The following is a 17,419-nucleotide window of genomic DNA, read 5'->3' as shown; positions in this document are numbered from 1 at the left end:
TTCTTTTGGGGGTATAAAAGTATTTGTTAATTTATTTAACAAACGTATATTGAGTATCTATTCTGTGTCAAATACTGTCCTAAATGCTGAGGATACAACAGTTAAAACAAACAAACAAAAAACCTTGCCCTAATGGAGTATCTTGACTCTTCGTACCTAACGATGACCTCAGACTACAACAAGGATTTTATTGTGATGTTCCACAATTCATACAGAAAAGTATTCTTGCTTAGCTAATAGTCATTTCATGCCTAGGACTGTAACTTTGATATTCCATTTTTAGCTAATGATAAAAAATCAAATTTGACCTCCTTGGTGCTTAGACCATTTCTCTTTGGATAATTATCTCTATAGTTCTTTTTGAATATAGTTTATGCAAACACAAAGTATTCACTCATAATCATGAATGGAACCTAAATAATTCTACCATAAAATTATTTGCTGTTGTTGCTACATATTTTTCAAATAGCTTAGGTACTTTCTGATTTTTAATATACTAAATAAATTTGTAGCATACCCTGAAACTTTAAACAAGAAGTCTATAAGTATAATTATGCATTTTCTCTTTACATTAAAAATTAATAAATGGATTTTTGAAAGAAAGGGAATAGTATAGTCATTTTGATTTATCTTTAGCAACTCAATTAATACTAATTTACTGAAATAATTAGGAAATTTACAACTTTTGTATGTTCATTATTGTATTACAGAGTTTTATAATAGACAATGAGTATAGTAAATTAACTTCTAAATAAATGTTTACCAAGTATATATAACATTGAATTTTAGTTCTAATACAATTTCCAGTTTAAAATATAGATAGCAATCACAGCTAATCCCCAAACTGCCAAACTGAAGGCAGAAATATTGGTACATAGATTAGGGGCACTGGGCTTCTGCGAAGGAATAAACTTGGTTGCCTGAGCAATGTTAGAAACCTCTGAGGTGAGATTGGCTTCATTGATGGCTTTAATTGCAATGTGGAATTTGGTGCCATTTTCTATTTTAAAAGATTCTGGTTTAAATTCAAAAATTTCTACTGAGCCAGCCTTCTTAGGTGTCAGACTAGAAGTATTCACTAAAGCAGCTTTGTCAAAATCTTCTTGGAGATCCAGGAAACACTTGCTTATTCTCATAACATAGCAGCTGGCTGGAATACAAATAGATACTTCATGTGTAATAAAGTCACCAGGATACCTTATTGCTACCACACTGCCTTACATTTAGGGGCCTATCAGAAATGCACGCTAGGTTTAGTTATGAAAATTCTAGATGTAGTTCCTCTCTGGTTATTCTATGTTGTTTATTTTAAGGGCAAGTATGTGAAAAGTTTTCTATTTAAGATTATCTGATTATAAAAAATAGAAGCAATTAATTCAAATCATATTAAAAAAAGCTGAATCTAGACTTCTTTTTAGAAATAAAGATATAAAGAGCTGAATCCACCTTTTAATTTGGAACAAAGAACACAATAATGTTCAAGGAGCATAGTAAAGATTTTCAGTAACCCAGATCTGTATTATGACTCATTAAGTTGAGAGGGAGAAATAGGACAGAATAGAGAAGATAAATAGAGCGGGAGACAGGGATAAGAATAAAGAATAAAAAGAGACAGAGGGGCTAGATTGCATACTAATTAAAAGCATGTGCTCAGGATCTAGGCAGACCTTAATTAGAACCCTAATTCTGCTACAACCTAGCCATGTAACCAAGGAAAATTTAACTTCTCTTACCTTCAGTTTTCTTATTTGTAAAATAGAGATTTAGTTATTCAATTCATTCCACAAATATTTACTGCATGTCTGTTATTCTAGTGGTGAGGATTATATATGATAATACATGAAGAGTATTTACCCTAGTATCTGGGATTTAATAAAGGTTTGTAATCCTATCTATTATAATTATCATTATTTTATCAAGAAAGGAAAGGAGGGTCCTGACATAAATGTTACATTTCAAACTGGTTTTTGAAGTCTATCAGAGCCGTAGATGTAAAAATAAAGTCTCACATTCTGAAATATTATAAGCAATAAAATATCAAATGTCCTTTTTGAAGTGAAGCCTTTATTTATTTTTTCATGAAATGTTGAAGGTATTTCAAGTGTGTGGTGAATAAGGTGGATTTAGTGTTTTGTTTTTTAAAATTCAGGCCCTCTGCCTAACATTCTAATTTCTCCATAAACAGACCTTATCAATCAATTCTACTACTCTTTAAACAACACCCCCTGTTATGTTTAGGTGGGTCTTTTTCTCTCTCTCCTTCTGTCTCTTTCCCCCTTATTTTAATACAAATTTTTGCTTTCTTGATCTTGATCTTATTATTTGGTTCCTTCCCTCCCTGCCAGCACTCCCTGCAATGTGGCTCCCTGTCCCTATCTATGCAAATTCTACTCATTCTTCAAGGCCCAACCTGAGGCCCAGCTTCTTCCTCAAGTCTTGTCCAAGTATTTTATCCACCCTGATGACTCTCTTCCATGAACTCCTGTTGCATAAAATGGTATATTTATATTTTCCTGATTGTTTTGTGTAGGATTTCTCTTTCCAAGTAGATGATATTGAGGGCAAAAATTGTTTTATACTCCTTTTGCATCATCTAGGGTACCTGGTACTGTGTTGGGCATGTACTTGATCTCTTTAATTACTTGTTGGCCAACCACACAGTTATTAAGTTGATACCTAAAATGATGGAATTACAGAATCATAAAACATTATAGTTATATCTACTAGTTTTAGTAATTCTAGGTCATCTAGTTTAATTTGCATATTTGACAGATGTGGAAATTGAGCCCCAGAGAATCTAAGTGGTTCATTAAGATTATATGGATGGTTAATTTACTCTTTAAGATACTGCTACAGCCTTACTTTTGAAATTCCTGAAGGTAACATTTGATAGCAACTATTGGAAACCCTGGTGGTTTAGTGGTTAAGTGCTATGGCTGCTAACCAAAGGGTCGGCAGTTTGAATCCTCCAGGCCCTCCTTGGAAACTCTATGGGGCAGTTCTACTCTGTCCTGTAGGGTCACTATGAGTTGGAATCAACTCGACGGCACTGGGTTTGGTTTGGTTTTGGTTTGTTACCTCTTCCAGAAATCCTGGCAGTGTAGTGGTTAAGAACTACAGCTGCTAACCAAAAGGTTGGCCTTTGAATCCACCAGGTGCTCCTTGGAAACCCTATGGGGCAGTTCTACTCTGTCCTATAGGGTTGCTATAAGTCTAATCAACTCGATGGCAAAGGGTTTTGTTTTTTGTTTTTTTTATTACCTCCTTTTTTTTTTGTCACAAGGAAAGAGATATTTGGTCCCACCTATATTAGGCATTTGTGATTATGTAAAATGATATTCTCTCTTTCTCAATGCCTGTCTGTTGTTAGGTGCTGTCCAGCTGGTTCAGACTCGTAGTGACCCTGTGTACAACAAAACAGAACACTGCCCAGTCCTGAGGCATCCTGTTTCAGCCCATTGTTGCAGCCACTATGTCAGTCCATCTCGTTGAGGGTCTTCCTCTTTTTCACTGACCTCCACTTTACCAAGCATGATGTTCTTCTCCCGGGATTGGTCCCTCCTGATAACATATCCAAAGTATGTGAGATAAAGTCTTGCCATCCTTGCTTCTAAGGAGCATTCTGGCTGTATTTTTCCAAGACAGATTTGTTCATTCTTCTGGCAGTCCATGGTATATTCAATATTCTTCATCAACACTGTAATTCAAAGACACTAATTCTTCTTCGGTCTTCATTATTCATTGTACAGCTTATGCATACATATGAGGCGATTTAAAATATCATGAGTTGGGTCATTTGCACCTTAGTCCTCAAAGTGATATCTTTGCTTTTCAACACTTTAAAGAGGTCTTTTGCAGCAGATTTGCCTAGTGCAATACGTCTTTTGATTTCTTGACTACTGCTTCCATGGGCCTTGATTACGAATCCAAGTAAAATGAAATCCTTGACAACTTCAACCTCTTCTCTGTTTATCGTGATGTTGCTTATTGGTCCAGTTGTGAGGATTTTTTTCTTTATGTTGAGATGTAATCTATACTGAAGGGTGTAATCTTTGATGTTCATCAGTAAGTGCTTCAAGTCCTCTCCACTTTCAGCAAGCAAGGTTGTGTCATCTGCACGTCACAGATCATTAATGAGACTTCCTCCCTCCGATCCTGATGCTGTGTTCTTCTTCACACAGTCCAGCTTCTCAGATTATTTGTTCAGCATACAGATTGAGTAAGTGTGGTGAAAGGATACAACCCTGACACACACCTTTCCAGATTTTAAACCACATAGTATCCCTTTGTTCTGTTCGAATGACTGCTTCTTGGTCCATGTACTCCCGCATGAGTACAATTAAGTGTACTGGAATTGCCAGTCTTTGCAATGTTACCCGTACTATGTTATGATCTACACTTTGCATAGTCAATAAAATACTGGTAAACATCTTTCTTGTCTTCTCTGCTTTCAGCCAAGATCCTTGTGACATCAGTGATAATATCCCTGTTGCACATCCTCTTCTGAATCTGGCTTGAATTTCTGGCAGTTCCCTGTTAATGTACTGCTGCAACTGTTTTTGAATTATTTTTAGCAAAGTTTTACGTGCTTGATATTAATTATATTGCTTGATAATTTCTACATTCTGCTGGATCACGTTTCTTTTCAATGGACACAAATATGGATCTCTTCCAGTCAGTCGGCCAGGTAGCTGTCTTCCAAATTTCTTGGCACAGACAGGCGAGCACCTCCAGCACTGCATCCATTTGTTGAAACACCTCAATTGGTATTCTGTTAATTCCTGAAGACTTGTTTTTCACCAGTGCTTTCAGTGCAGCTTGGACTTCTTCCTTCAGTACCATCTGTTCTTCATCGTATGCTGCCTTCTGAAATGATTGAACGTCCACCAATTCTTTTTGGTGCAGTGACTCTGTGTATTCCTTCCATCTTCTTTTGATGCTTCCTGCATTGTTCAGTATTTTGCCTGTAGAATCCTTTAGTATGGCAACTCAAGGCTTGGGACTTTTAATTCAGCTCTTTCAGTTTAGGAAATACCTAGCATATTCTTCCCTTTTGGTGTTCTAACTCCAGGTCTTTTCACAATTCATTATAATACTTTATTTTATCTTCTTGAGCTGACCTTTGAAATCTTCTGTTCAGCTCTTTAACCTCATCATTTCTTCCATTCACTTTATTTATTCTACATTCAAGACCAAGTTTCAAAGTCTCTTCTGACATCCATTTTGGTCTTTTTTTTTTTTTCCCTTTTTAATGAGCTTTTGCTTTCTTCATGCATCATGTCCTTAGTATATAATTGAACTGAACTAAAGTTTTTTCTTGACTGAATTGAATATAGAACTCAGCTCTTGGTCAGGCAGTTTAATTTGTGACTTGAAAAGTGGTAATACTGGTACTTTTTGTTATTTTTTTTTATTCTGCCATATGTTTAAGGGTCGTACGTGGGAAAATTATGTATTTCAGTAGCTGTTATGATATGAATTTTTAACACTGAATTATAAAAAAAGGTCTTCATGGGCATTTGTATTTCTGTGTTTCCTTGGGATTTTGAATGATGTTTTTTCCTTGTATAATAATGACAATAAAAAATAAATATAACTTTGAAAATGCTATATAATGAATGAAAGATTTAAAAAAGCACCTTTTCTTTTCAGAGTGTACAGTGACGGGTTTTTTGTAACCCAGGAAAAAGAGAACTGAACATGTGGCATTTCAGCCATCACAGCCTCTGAGATAATACGTATATCAACATTGTATATTGTTTTCATATTCCCTTTTTTAAAGGGAAAACAACAAGATTGGCTTTGTCACATATGAATTTACTCACAATACTGGCATATGTTAGGCATTCAATGAATACTAATTGAATTCAGTTAAATTTAAAGCAAAGACAGAAGTCATTTAAACTTTCTGGAATAAGAGTAATTTATTATTAGGAACTTGGAATAAATGAAATATTTTGGCCTTGAACTTTATTTAAACTCCATGGCCAAATCTCTCAAACTAGTAGGTTTCTCAGCATGTGATCCTCTCCTTAGGACCCCTTCACCCCACCTGGCTAACTTCTCTCATTCTTCAACACTCAGATAGGGGTTAGTCTCCTTTGGGAAGCCTTTTAAGATGTATTTCTTGTGATCTTAACCTCCAACCAGGTTAGGTGCCTTCCTATAGGCTGTCATACCATTGTGTGCTCACAACAGCATATCTCTCATCACACTGTATGGAGCTGTCTGTTTATTTGTGTATCTTCTGCACTCAGTTGACTATTGAGAGTAGGAATCATTTCTTAGGTACCTAGTAGTGTTTGAAAACTCAAAAAAGGTGAATTAATGAATGACTTGCTCAAGTACGGAAATACTTAGAAAAAGTTTTCCCTATTAGGAAGAAAAGAATGCAATGGAAGCTGTTAACTTGGTCTTCTCAAAGTAATAGTTCAAATTTTGAGAGGTAGTTTGGCACAATAGACACTGACAAGGCTGGTTTAGAATTTTAGCTAAGTTACTAATATAGATATAACTTGGGACAGTTATTTATCTCTTGGAGGTTCAGTTTTCACACCTGAGAATAAGTGGATAATGGCCCATAGTAGACACTCCATAAATGTTATTTATCAGTGGGATGTTAGAAAAGTCTTAGCAAATGAAAGCCAATGTGATTTCTTTTAGCATAGTTTAAAACATATCAAACTTACCTTTTCCTTTATCAAGGCTATTTCCAGGAGCAGTCCATGAAAGTTGAATATGATCTCCTTTAAATTTAGCTTCAAGGTCTTTAATTTTACCAGGTGGGAACATGGGAGTGGGATTATGATTATCTGCAGGAACTCCTGATACAGTAAACGTCCCTCCAGACACTACTCTAATGATGTCTCCTCCTCCTCCTCCAGGTTTTGTCACATTATCTTTGACTTCAGGTTTGGGTGGGTTTGCTATAATTGTACCTACCGAAAAAAAGCAATTTTATAACTTTTCATATTGCCATGTCTGTTCCTTGTAAGCTCATCTTGCAGCTGTAGAGGTTTAATATTGATTGGTAGCATATAGAAAAAGTAACAGCTTTAATGAAAAAGCTTGTTTTGTGTCTTTTTAAAAATGACATTAAAAAAATATTAAAGCTACTTTTCTTACCTATGTGCCTCTACTACTAGACTGTAAATTCTTTGAGGTCAAGGACTGTGTTTTATTTATCTTTTAACTCCAGCATCTAGCACAGTGCTTGCTACACGTACTGAGTTGACTATCATCCCCCGCCCCCCAAATTCATGTCCATCTGGAACTTGCGAATGTGGCCTTATTTGAAAACAGGGTCTTTGCAGATGTAATCATGTTGAGATGAGATCATGCTGGATTAAAGTGGGCCCTAAATCCAAAGACTGCTGTCCTTATAAAAATAGGGAAATTCGGATACACAGACATACACAGAGGGAAGAAGGCCACATGACATTGGGGACAGAGATTGGACTGTTGCAAGCTAAGGAATGCCAAGGATTGTCAGCAACCACCAGAAGCTAAGAAGAGTCAAGGAATGGTTCTTTCCTTGAACTTTCAGAGGGAGCATGGTCCTGCTAACACAGTGATTTCAGACTTCTACAGTGGTTAAAGCGCTCAGCTACAGATCAGCAGTTCAAACCCATTAGCAGCTCTGTGGGAGAGAAGACCTGGTGATCTGTTCCCATAAAGATTACAGCCTAAGAAACCCTATGAGGCAGCTCTAGTCTGTCCTATAGGGTCACTATGAGTCAAAATTGACTCAATGGCACACAGCAACAACAAGCCTCCAGAACTGTGAGAGAATAAATTTCTGTAGTTTTAAACCATCCATTTTTTGGTACTTTTGTTACAGCAGTTGTAAAAAACTAACGCAAAACCAAACTCACTACTGCTGAGTCGATTCTGACTCATAGTGACCCTATAGGACAGGGTAGAACTGCCCCATAGGGTTTCTAAGGCTCTAAATCTTTATGGAAGCAGACTGCCACGTCTTTCTCCCGTGGAGCGGCTGGTGGGTTTGAATTGCTGACCTTTAGGTTAGCAACCGAGCACTTTTAACCACTGTGCCACCAGGGCTCCTAAAAAAACCAAAATACTACTAAACACACACACACAAAATGCTAATAAAATTACAGCATGTAAATTTTTAAAAAAATGTGAATGAAATTAACTGAAGTAGATGCATGCAAAACACCTAAAAACATAGTCTTATGCTTTGTCCATGGATAAGGTTCTGAACCTGCAGATGATTGCATAATTATAAACATAGGTTTTCCATAATACATTAGATTTCTAATGCTTGTCGTATATAATTTATCTAAACAAATGTCACATATCTATTTTGATGCCACTTACCATTTTCAGCGTAGCCTGGTATGTATATAGCTTTATTCTGGTGGTGCCTTAAATTTAGTCTAGCTGTGTTTTTTCTTGCCTGGGCACGCACTTTTAAACTGTATCTACCATTTCCATGGTAATCTGTAAAGTACCTCGAGTAGATGCCGTCATTCTTGACAGTATCAGCACCTTGATATTGAAATGTAGTGATTAGCCACTGAAGGAAGTAAAGATGACAATCACAACTGTAAACGTTAGTGATGGCAACAATTTGGTAGATAGTATAGAACAATGTTTTAAGTACCTTTTGTGTTCAAAACCTGGCTTGGCCACTTACTAACCCTGTGATTTTGGAAAGGCTAATTCATGGTAAGCATTCAATTAATGTTAGCTACTGTTTTTACTGTTATTATTGGAACCCTGGTAGCACAATGGTTAAGAGCTCAGCTGCTAACTGAAAGGTTGGTGGTTTGAACCCACCAGCTGCTGTATGGGAGAAAAAACCTGATGATCTGCTCCTGTAAGGATTACAGCCTAGGTAACCCTATGGAGCAGTTCTACTCTGTCCTATCAGGTCACCATGAGTCAGAATCGACTCAATGGCATACAACATTATTTTTATTATGTCATAAAAGAAGCTGATCAAAAATAAGGAAAAATAACTAAAACTAGAGAAAGCATATGTGAAACACTGACATTAAAGAAAATAGATAAAAACTATACTCAAGTTCTGTGGGAAAAATAAAATTGTTCATAAAATTTCTAGAAGGTAAGTATGCTTATGTCTGTGACTTGTCAAGATAATTGGATAAGAAGTTTAAAAACTTTGAAAATAACCTTACTTTAAAATATGATTAATGAGCATACATAGGAAATATTGACTTCTAAGTCATGTGACTGTAGTAGAATTTTAAGTTCAGTGAAAATTGATTTAGATTCATATTACCTGCACCATTGTCCCAGAGCTCCAATGTTACTTGATGTCCATCTTCGTTTTCTATAATGGCTGTCACATTGATTCCCAGAACAGGCAGAAACCCTTGACTGACTCGTGCATAAACAATCAGTGGGCTAGGGAAATGTGCTGTATTTTGACTCATGTGAGCATCTGCAATCACTGGGAGTGTTGTAGGACTTCTTGCTCGAGAAGTCACTGTCACTGTTAGCATTTGAGAGTTAATATCATTATTTAGAAGGCTGTAAGTCCAAGTGCCTGTCTGAAAATCGAAAATATCTATTTAAGAGCTTTGGTAATATTTTTCTACTCTTTGGAATATAAAATTATTTAGAAATTTAAGCAGAGAAATAATAATTTTTTTTTTATTGTGGTAAAATATCTAACATAACATTGCCATTTTAACCATTTTTAAGAGTACATTTCAGTGGCATTAAATACGTTCATAATGTTGTGCAACCATCACCACATTAATGATTTTTAACACCCAGTTTTACAAACTAGTAGCTCTATAGTATGAATCTTTAGTTATTCTAATTGGCTGCTTTTTTATGATGGGGGGCCTGTTTTAATCTTGCCAATATATAGGATGTTATCTTCTTATTCTCCTTAGAAAAGAGATTGATAAAGCTTGGAGAAAATAATAAACTTACCTCTGCAATACCTGGTATCTGAAGACGGGTAGATCGAATATTTAGTTTATCTTCTTTGAAATCTGGGGTTTTGTATTTCTTTCCTTTTGGATCTTGAAGAAGAATTTCTGGTTTTTGCATTGTCCATGTGACAACAAAGAAAGTGTCATTTCCAATTGTACTATCCACAGGCACTGTACCATTTATCCATTTTCTTCCTGAAATATTTAAGGCTTTACTTTCCAGCTGTAACATAAGTAAAAACAAGACCATAAACAAAATCCATTTGTTGTTATAAAAAAAAAAAAAAATGTTGTTATAGTTAATAGAATTTCAATGTTTAGTCAGCTCAGGGTAATTTTATCTTTAAGGTTTCAATTAAAATGACTAACAATTAATTTATAATTATAAAGAGTAGAAGAATGCAAAAGAAAAGGTGGCTGTGACTGTCATGGAAAAACAAACTCAGTAAGGATGTTTTTCTTGAACACCTGGAATGTTTTCAGGCGTAAGAGTTATGTATTAGAGAAAAAAAAAAACAAACCTGTTGCTCTCGAGTCGATTCCGCCTCATAGTGACCCTACAGGACAGAGTAGAACTGCCCCATACGGTTTCCAAGGAGCACCTGGTAGATTCGGACTGCCAACCTTTTGGTTAGCAGCCATATTTATTAATCACTACTAGAGTTAATATTTACGATAATATAAATTTATTGCAAATGTGGACAATCAAAGAATTTTCCTGGTATACTGACCTGAATAGCCTGTTGAGAGATGTTGCCACTTCTAGATGAAATTCTACTGAAAGCATCGATAAGGCCGCTTGTGCCTTTATTGGCATAAAAACGATATCCTCCTGAAATGAAATTTTATTTGCTTTTGGAACACTGGTTTTAAATGAGAAGCTCATATTTTTATTGTGTTCTCATCAATATAGCTTAAAATTTATTTTTAAGCTTGCAAAGATTAATTTCCCACAATCTCAGGAATTTTCAGAATATTAGTGTCCCAGATGTAGTCCTACACTAACTAAAACCTTGCTTAAAATAAGTAAGAATGAAAGGAACTTCAGAGAACAGGCCACATTTTGTTTTTATATCAAGCAACCACCAGGTGCAAATGCCTGCCACATTAACAAAATTTATCTAATCACTAAATAATGTTATAAAAATGAAATTTACAACAGTTCTTCCGAATCAGCTACTTGTTTTCTAAATGTGTCTAAGATATACTAAAACAATTAGAGAGAGAATGACAGTTTAGAATGAAGTAAATATTTGTAAGTTCAGAAAATAAAGAATACAGGAGATGATGAAGAGATATTACTTGGTTGTGAGGAGCTGGGACAGAATGTATTGTGGGAGGAAGAATTAACACAAGTGCCTGCCACATACACAACTATCAATACATATTTATTGAACTAATAAATGGCAGAAAGACCAGCTGGAATGTTATTGAAGTAGCCCAGGCAGAGATTGTAAAGGCAGGGTTAGGTTGTAGTAGTAGGACTGGATAGAAAGGAGAAATAAAATAAATATTTCAAACTAAGGTTTAGAAAGAATTGGTGAGGTGGAAGTAGAGTATGGTGGTAGAAAGAGTTCTGACTTGCTAATCAGTACTCTAACTGTGGCCTTGAGCAAATCCTTTATACTTTCTAGGCTTCTACTTTTTCATCTGTGAAATCGGCATGAATCTCCGCTGTGGGACTGAACAGGACAAATACTGAGTAATAATTTTGAAATTGCAATTGGGTAAGTTTGTTGGAATTGACTCAGTGGCAACTAACAACAACAACAAGTCATCAGTAACATGGAGAAAGAAGTTTCAGTTTAGTGGCATTGGCAGAAAATGGTCAAGGAATAAAGAAGACAGCATATGTTGACTAATATTAGGAGAAATAGATGCATATGTATGTATATACATATATATGAGATATATGAAGAAATTGAGAGTGTAGATATTAATTTGAAGGACAAGGGAAGAACAAAGTAGGTTAATTTTTAGAATAGGGAAAAAGTCTCTGGAATGAGACTGGAAATGTATTTTTTATGCTACCTATATATCCCAAACAATAATATGTTCCAAAGGTTTACCAGTCATATTTGACAGAGTCTCCAGTTCTCTGGCAGCAGAAGGTCCCAGAGCAATGGTGTGGATGATGGCACCACTTTGTTTTACCTCCTCAAAGCATAAACTTATTTCAGAATCTTCCCCATCTGTTAGTAATATGATTTCAGAACCAGAAGTATTTTGGTTATCGTGGGTAATTGCCTGGTAATGAAAAGCCAGATCATTAATTACAGAATGTCATATCTGAATAAATTTAAACTAAGAATAAACGTGTTGTTTTGTCTTAGAGAAGTCGTTAGTCCAATGTGTCAGAGTAAGTCGAAGGAAACTTTTTGCATTCATTCCAGGCTGAGTTGGTATGTGGAAGTGAGTGTCACTGTACAGTGGTCTTACAGATATTCAAAGATAGAGTGTAAATACTTCTAATTCTCTCACGTATGTTCCAGCTACTCAAGACAGGAAGAACAAAACACTTAGAACAATGTCCAGCACATAGTAAGTACTGACCAAATGTTAGCTATTATTATTATCCCAAGAGATGCTTGAGGTGGAAGTAAATTACCAGGCAGGCCTGGAGGCTGCAAACCAAACTGCATTTGCAAAGTTATGACCAAATGTGGGTGTGCAAGGTTAAACGATGTGGCATGCCTCCTTTTCGTGGGTATTATTTGATCACTGCTATAGAATCTCAAGATTTTGCAGAAAAAAATTTGGCCTGCTATGAAGGAGGTTCATAAGTTTATCAATTGTTACAATTTTTTTCCCTCTTGTCTTTCACTCACTCCTAATAAGAATTTTTTTTTAAAAAAAATATTGGCCAAGAGCTTTGGAGCCAGACAACTTGAGAGTAAATTCCAGCCCTACCATTTGCTTAATAGAATAGCTAGCATGTAGTCTCTCTTTCTATAATACATAAAATAATATATTATATATAATATATAAAATATATCTTATAGGCAGTCATTTGAACAGAGCAAGGGAATACTGTGTGGTTAAAATCAGGAAAAATGTGCATTAGGGTTGTATCCTTTCACCATATTTATCCTGTCTGTATGCGGAGTAAATAATCTGAGAAGCTGGATTATATGAAAAAGAAAGCAGCATCAGGATTGGAGGAAGACTTATTAACAACTTGTGATATGCAGATGACACAACCTTGCTTGCTGAAAATGAAGAGGACTAGAAGTACTTACTGATGAAGATCAAGGACTGCAGCCTTTGGTATGGATTACATCTCAACATAAAGAAAACAAAAATCCTCACAACTGGACCAATAAACAACATCATGATAAACAGAGAAAAGATTGAAGCTGTCAAGGATTTCATTTTACTTGAATCTACAATCAACGCCCATGGAAATCAAAGGACATATTACATTGAGCAAATCTGCTGCAAAAACCTCTTTAAAGTGTTAAACAGCAAAGTGTTAAACAGCAAAGATACTACTTTGAGGACTAAGGTGCGCCTGATCCAAGCCATGGTATTTTCAGTTACCTCATATACATGCAAAAGCTGGACAATGAATAAGAAGACTCAAAAAGAATTGCTGCTTTTGAACTATGTTGGTGAAGAATATTTACTATACCATGAACTGCCAGAAGAATGAACAAATGGAAAAGGTACAGTCAGAATGCTCCTTAGAAGGGAGGATAGCGAGACTACTTCTCACATACTTTGGACATGTTATCAGGAGGGATCAGTCCCTGGAGAAGGGCATCATGCTTGGTAAAGTAGAGGGTGAGCGAAAAAGAGGAAGACCCTCAAGGAGATGGGCTAACACAGTGGCTGCAACAATGGCCTCAAACATAGCAATGATTGTGAGAATGGCATAGGACTGGGCAGTGTTTCGTTCTGTTGTACGTAGGATTGCTATGAGTTGGAACTGGCTGAATGGCACCTAATGACTGCAACAATATAAAATATATAAAAAAAAAATTTTTTTTCATGTATGATATAACCTTATACAGAGCTTAGCATAGTGATTAAGATTATGGACTTTGGAGAGACCAGGTTTTGAATCCTAAATCTGCCAATTGCTGGCTATATGACCTTGAGAAAGAGATTTAGTTACTCTGAATCTCAGGTCCTTATATGTAAAATGATTTCATACCAGTACTCAACTCATAAAGCAATGGTGAGGATAAAATAAGATCACAAATGTAAAGCATTTAGCATAGCCAAGAATATAGTATATATTTAATAAATATTAGCTATTATTTTTATAATTTTAAGTAAAATACCTATATACTGATATTTTTTCATTATGTAAATAGTTAAGAGTTGTTTATACCTTTGAATGTAATTTGGAATAGTCTATATTTAGAAAGAAATGCTGTCATCAAAATATAAGATACATATAAAAATAAATTGAGAACATATGCTAACTAATATGTGCAAATATTTTGACATAGTCCCAGTGTAGAATATTGTCATATTTTTGAAGTAAACAGATATAATAGGAATTATGATAATTGTCATAGCAATAGCAAACATTGAACAATTACCTATCTTACACAATTCTCACAACTAAATGAGATAGGTACTATTATTACCTACATTTTCTTGGCTAGGAAACTGAGACTTCTAAGTTGAATAACTTGTTGTCGTTAGGTGCTGTCAAGTCTGTTCTGACTCGTAGTGACCCTATCTATGTACAACAGAAGGAAACACTGCCTGGTCCTGCACCATCCTCACAATCGTTATGCTTGAGCCCCCTCTTGCAGCCTCTGTGTCAATCCATCTCACTGAGGGTCTTTCTCTTTTTTGCTGACCCTGTACTTTATCAAGCATGATATGCTTCTCCAGGGACTGGTCCCTCCTGATTGCATGTCCAAAGTCTTGGTAGCCTTGCTTCTAAGGAGCACTCTGGCTGTACTTCTAAGACATATTGGGTCAATCTTTTGGCGGTCCATGGTGTATTCAATATTCTTTGCCTACACCATAATTCAAAGGTATCAATTCTTCTTCAGTCTTCTTTATTCCTTGCCCAGCATTTGCATGCATATAAGGTGACTGAAAACACAATGCTTTGGGTCAGGTACACCTTAGTCCTCAAAGTGACATCTTTACTTTTTAACACTTTAAAGAGATCTTTCGCAACAGATTTGCCCAGTGTAATTTGTCTTTGACTTCTTAACTGCTGCTTCCATGGGTGTTAATTGTAGATTCAAGTAAAATGAAATCCTTGACAACTTCAATCTTTTCTCAGTTTATCATGTTGTTGCTTATTGGTCCACTTATGAGGATATTTGTTTTCTTTATGTTGAGATGTAATCCATACTGAAGGCTGTCGTTTTTGATCTTCATCGTAAGTGCTTCAAGTCCTCTTCATTTTCAGCAAGGAAGGTTGTTATCACCTGTGTATTGCAGGTTATTAATGAGTCTTCTTCCAATCCTGATGCTGTGTTCTTCTTTATATAGTCCAGCTTCTCTGATGATTTGCCCAACATACAGATTGAATAAATATGGTGAAACGATACAGCCCTGACACACACCTTTCCTGATTTTAAACCACACTGTATCCCCCAGTTCTGTTTGAAAAACTGCTTCTTGGCCTAGGCACAGGTCCAATTAAGTGCTCTGGAATTCTCATTCTTCATAATGTTATCCATAATTTGTGGTGATTCACACAATTCGAATGCCTTTGCATAGTCAATAAAACACAGGTAAACATCTTTCTGGTATTCTCTGCTTTCAGCCAAGATCCATATGACATCACGTCCTCTTCTAAATCTGGCTTGAATCTCTGGTACTTGCCTGTTGATATACTGCTGCAACCAGTTTTGAATGGTCTTCAGCAAAATTTTACTTGTGTGTGGCATTGATTATATTGTGTGATAATTTCCGCATTCTCTTGGTTCACCTTTCTTTGGAATGGGCACAAATATGAATCTCTTGGTAGCTGTCTTCCAAGTTTCTTGGCATAGATGAATGAGTACTTCTAGCACTGCATCTCTTGTTGAAACATCAAAATTGGTATTCCATCAATTCCTGGAGCCTTGTTTTTCCCTAGTGCCTTCAGTGGAGCTTGGACTTCTTCCTGTAGTACCACTGGTTCTAGATCATATGCTACCTTCTGAAATGGCTGAATGTTGACCAATTCTTTTTGATACAGTGACTTTGTATTCCTACCACCTTCTTTCGATGCTTCCTGCATCATTTAATATTTTCCCTGTAGAATCCTTCAACAGGAGGCTTGAATTTTCTCTTCACTTCTTTCTGCTTGAGAAATGCCAAGTGTGTTCATCCTTCTCGAGCCGCCCTTTGAAATCTTCTGTTCAGCTCTTTCACTTCATCATTTAGTTTCAGAGTCTCCTCTGACATCCATTTTGGTCTTTTCTTTCTCTCCTCTTTTTAATGACCTCTTACTTTCTGCATGTGTATGGTCCTTGATGTCGTTCTGCAACTCGTCTGGTCTTTGGCTACTAGTGTTTAATGAGTCAAATCTATTCTTGAGATGGTCTCTAAATTCATACTTTGGCTCTCGTGGACTTATTCTAATTTTCTTCAGCTTCAACTTGCATATGAGCAATTGATGGTCTGTTCCACAGTTGGCCCCTGGCCTTGTTCTGACTGATGACGGTACTGAGCTTTTCCATTGTCTCTTTCCACAGATGTAGGCAATTTGATTCCTGTGTATTCTATCCTGTGAGGTCCATATGTATAGTTGCTCTTTACATTGTTAAGAAAAGGTGTTCGCAATGAAGAAGTAGTTAGTTATGTAAGTTTTGTCATGTGATCTCTGGCACCATTTCTATCACCAAGGCCGTATTTTCCAGCTGCCAATCTTTCTTCTTTGTTTCCAACTTTCACATTCTAATTACTAGTAATTATCAATGCATCTTGATTGCATGTTTGATCAATTTCAGACTGCAGGTGTTGGTAAAAATCTTCCATTTCCTCATCTTTGGCATTAGTGGTTGGTGCGCAAATTTGAATAATAATTGTATTAACTGGTCTTCCTTGTAGGTGTATGGATATTATCCTATCACTGATAGGATAGATCTTGAAATGTTCTTTTTGATGATGAATGCAATGGCATTCTTTTTCATTTTGTCATTGCTGGCATAGTAGACCATATGATTATCTGATTCAAAATGGACAATACCAGTCCATTTCAGCTGTCAAATGCCTAAGATATTAATGTTTATGTGTTCCATTTCATTTTTGATGATTTCAATTTTCCTAGATTCATACTTCGTACATTCCACATTCCAATTATTAATGGATGTTTGCAGCTGTTTCTTCTCATTTTGAGTTGTGCCACATCAGCAAATGAAGGTCCTGAAAACTTGACTCCATCCATGTCATTAAGGATGACTCTACTTTGAGGAGGCAGCTCTTCTGTAGTCATCTTTTGAGTGCCTTCCAACCTGGGGGGCTCATCTTCAGGCACTATATCAGACAATGTTCTGCTGCTATTCATAAGGTTTTCACTG

At 36.0% G+C, this 17,419-nt stretch overlaps 1 protein-coding gene across 1 annotated transcript in view; it reads right to left on the bottom strand.

Moving 5' to 3' along the window:
- Positions 1-555: 555 nt before the first annotated feature.
- LOC100665037 (calcium-activated chloride channel regulator 1-like) overlaps positions 556-17,419 on the bottom strand; it is a 28,526-nt gene continuing 11,662 nt past the window's right edge. The window contains exons 8-14 of the mRNA XM_023549411.2: positions 12,005-12,182; positions 10,667-10,767; positions 9,934-10,158; positions 9,272-9,542; positions 8,344-8,514; positions 6,686-6,938; positions 556-1,146 (exon numbers count right to left, since the gene is read on the bottom strand). Coding sequence (XP_023405179.2) covers positions 792-1,146; positions 6,686-6,938; positions 8,344-8,514; positions 9,272-9,542; positions 9,934-10,158; positions 10,667-10,767; positions 12,005-12,182 — 1,554 coding nt within the window. The 3' untranslated portion in view covers positions 556-791. The remainder of the gene's footprint in view (positions 1,147-6,685; positions 6,939-8,343; positions 8,515-9,271; positions 9,543-9,933; positions 10,159-10,666; positions 10,768-12,004; positions 12,183-17,419) is intronic.

Source organism: Loxodonta africana, chromosome 3 (assembly GCF_030014295.1).
Source record: "Loxodonta africana isolate mLoxAfr1 chromosome 3, mLoxAfr1.hap2, whole genome shotgun sequence".
Lineage (NCBI taxonomy): Eukaryota > Metazoa > Chordata > Mammalia > Proboscidea > Elephantidae > Loxodonta > Loxodonta africana.
Note: the sequence above shows the minus strand (reverse complement) of the source record. Positions and strands in the feature narration are given on the sequence as shown.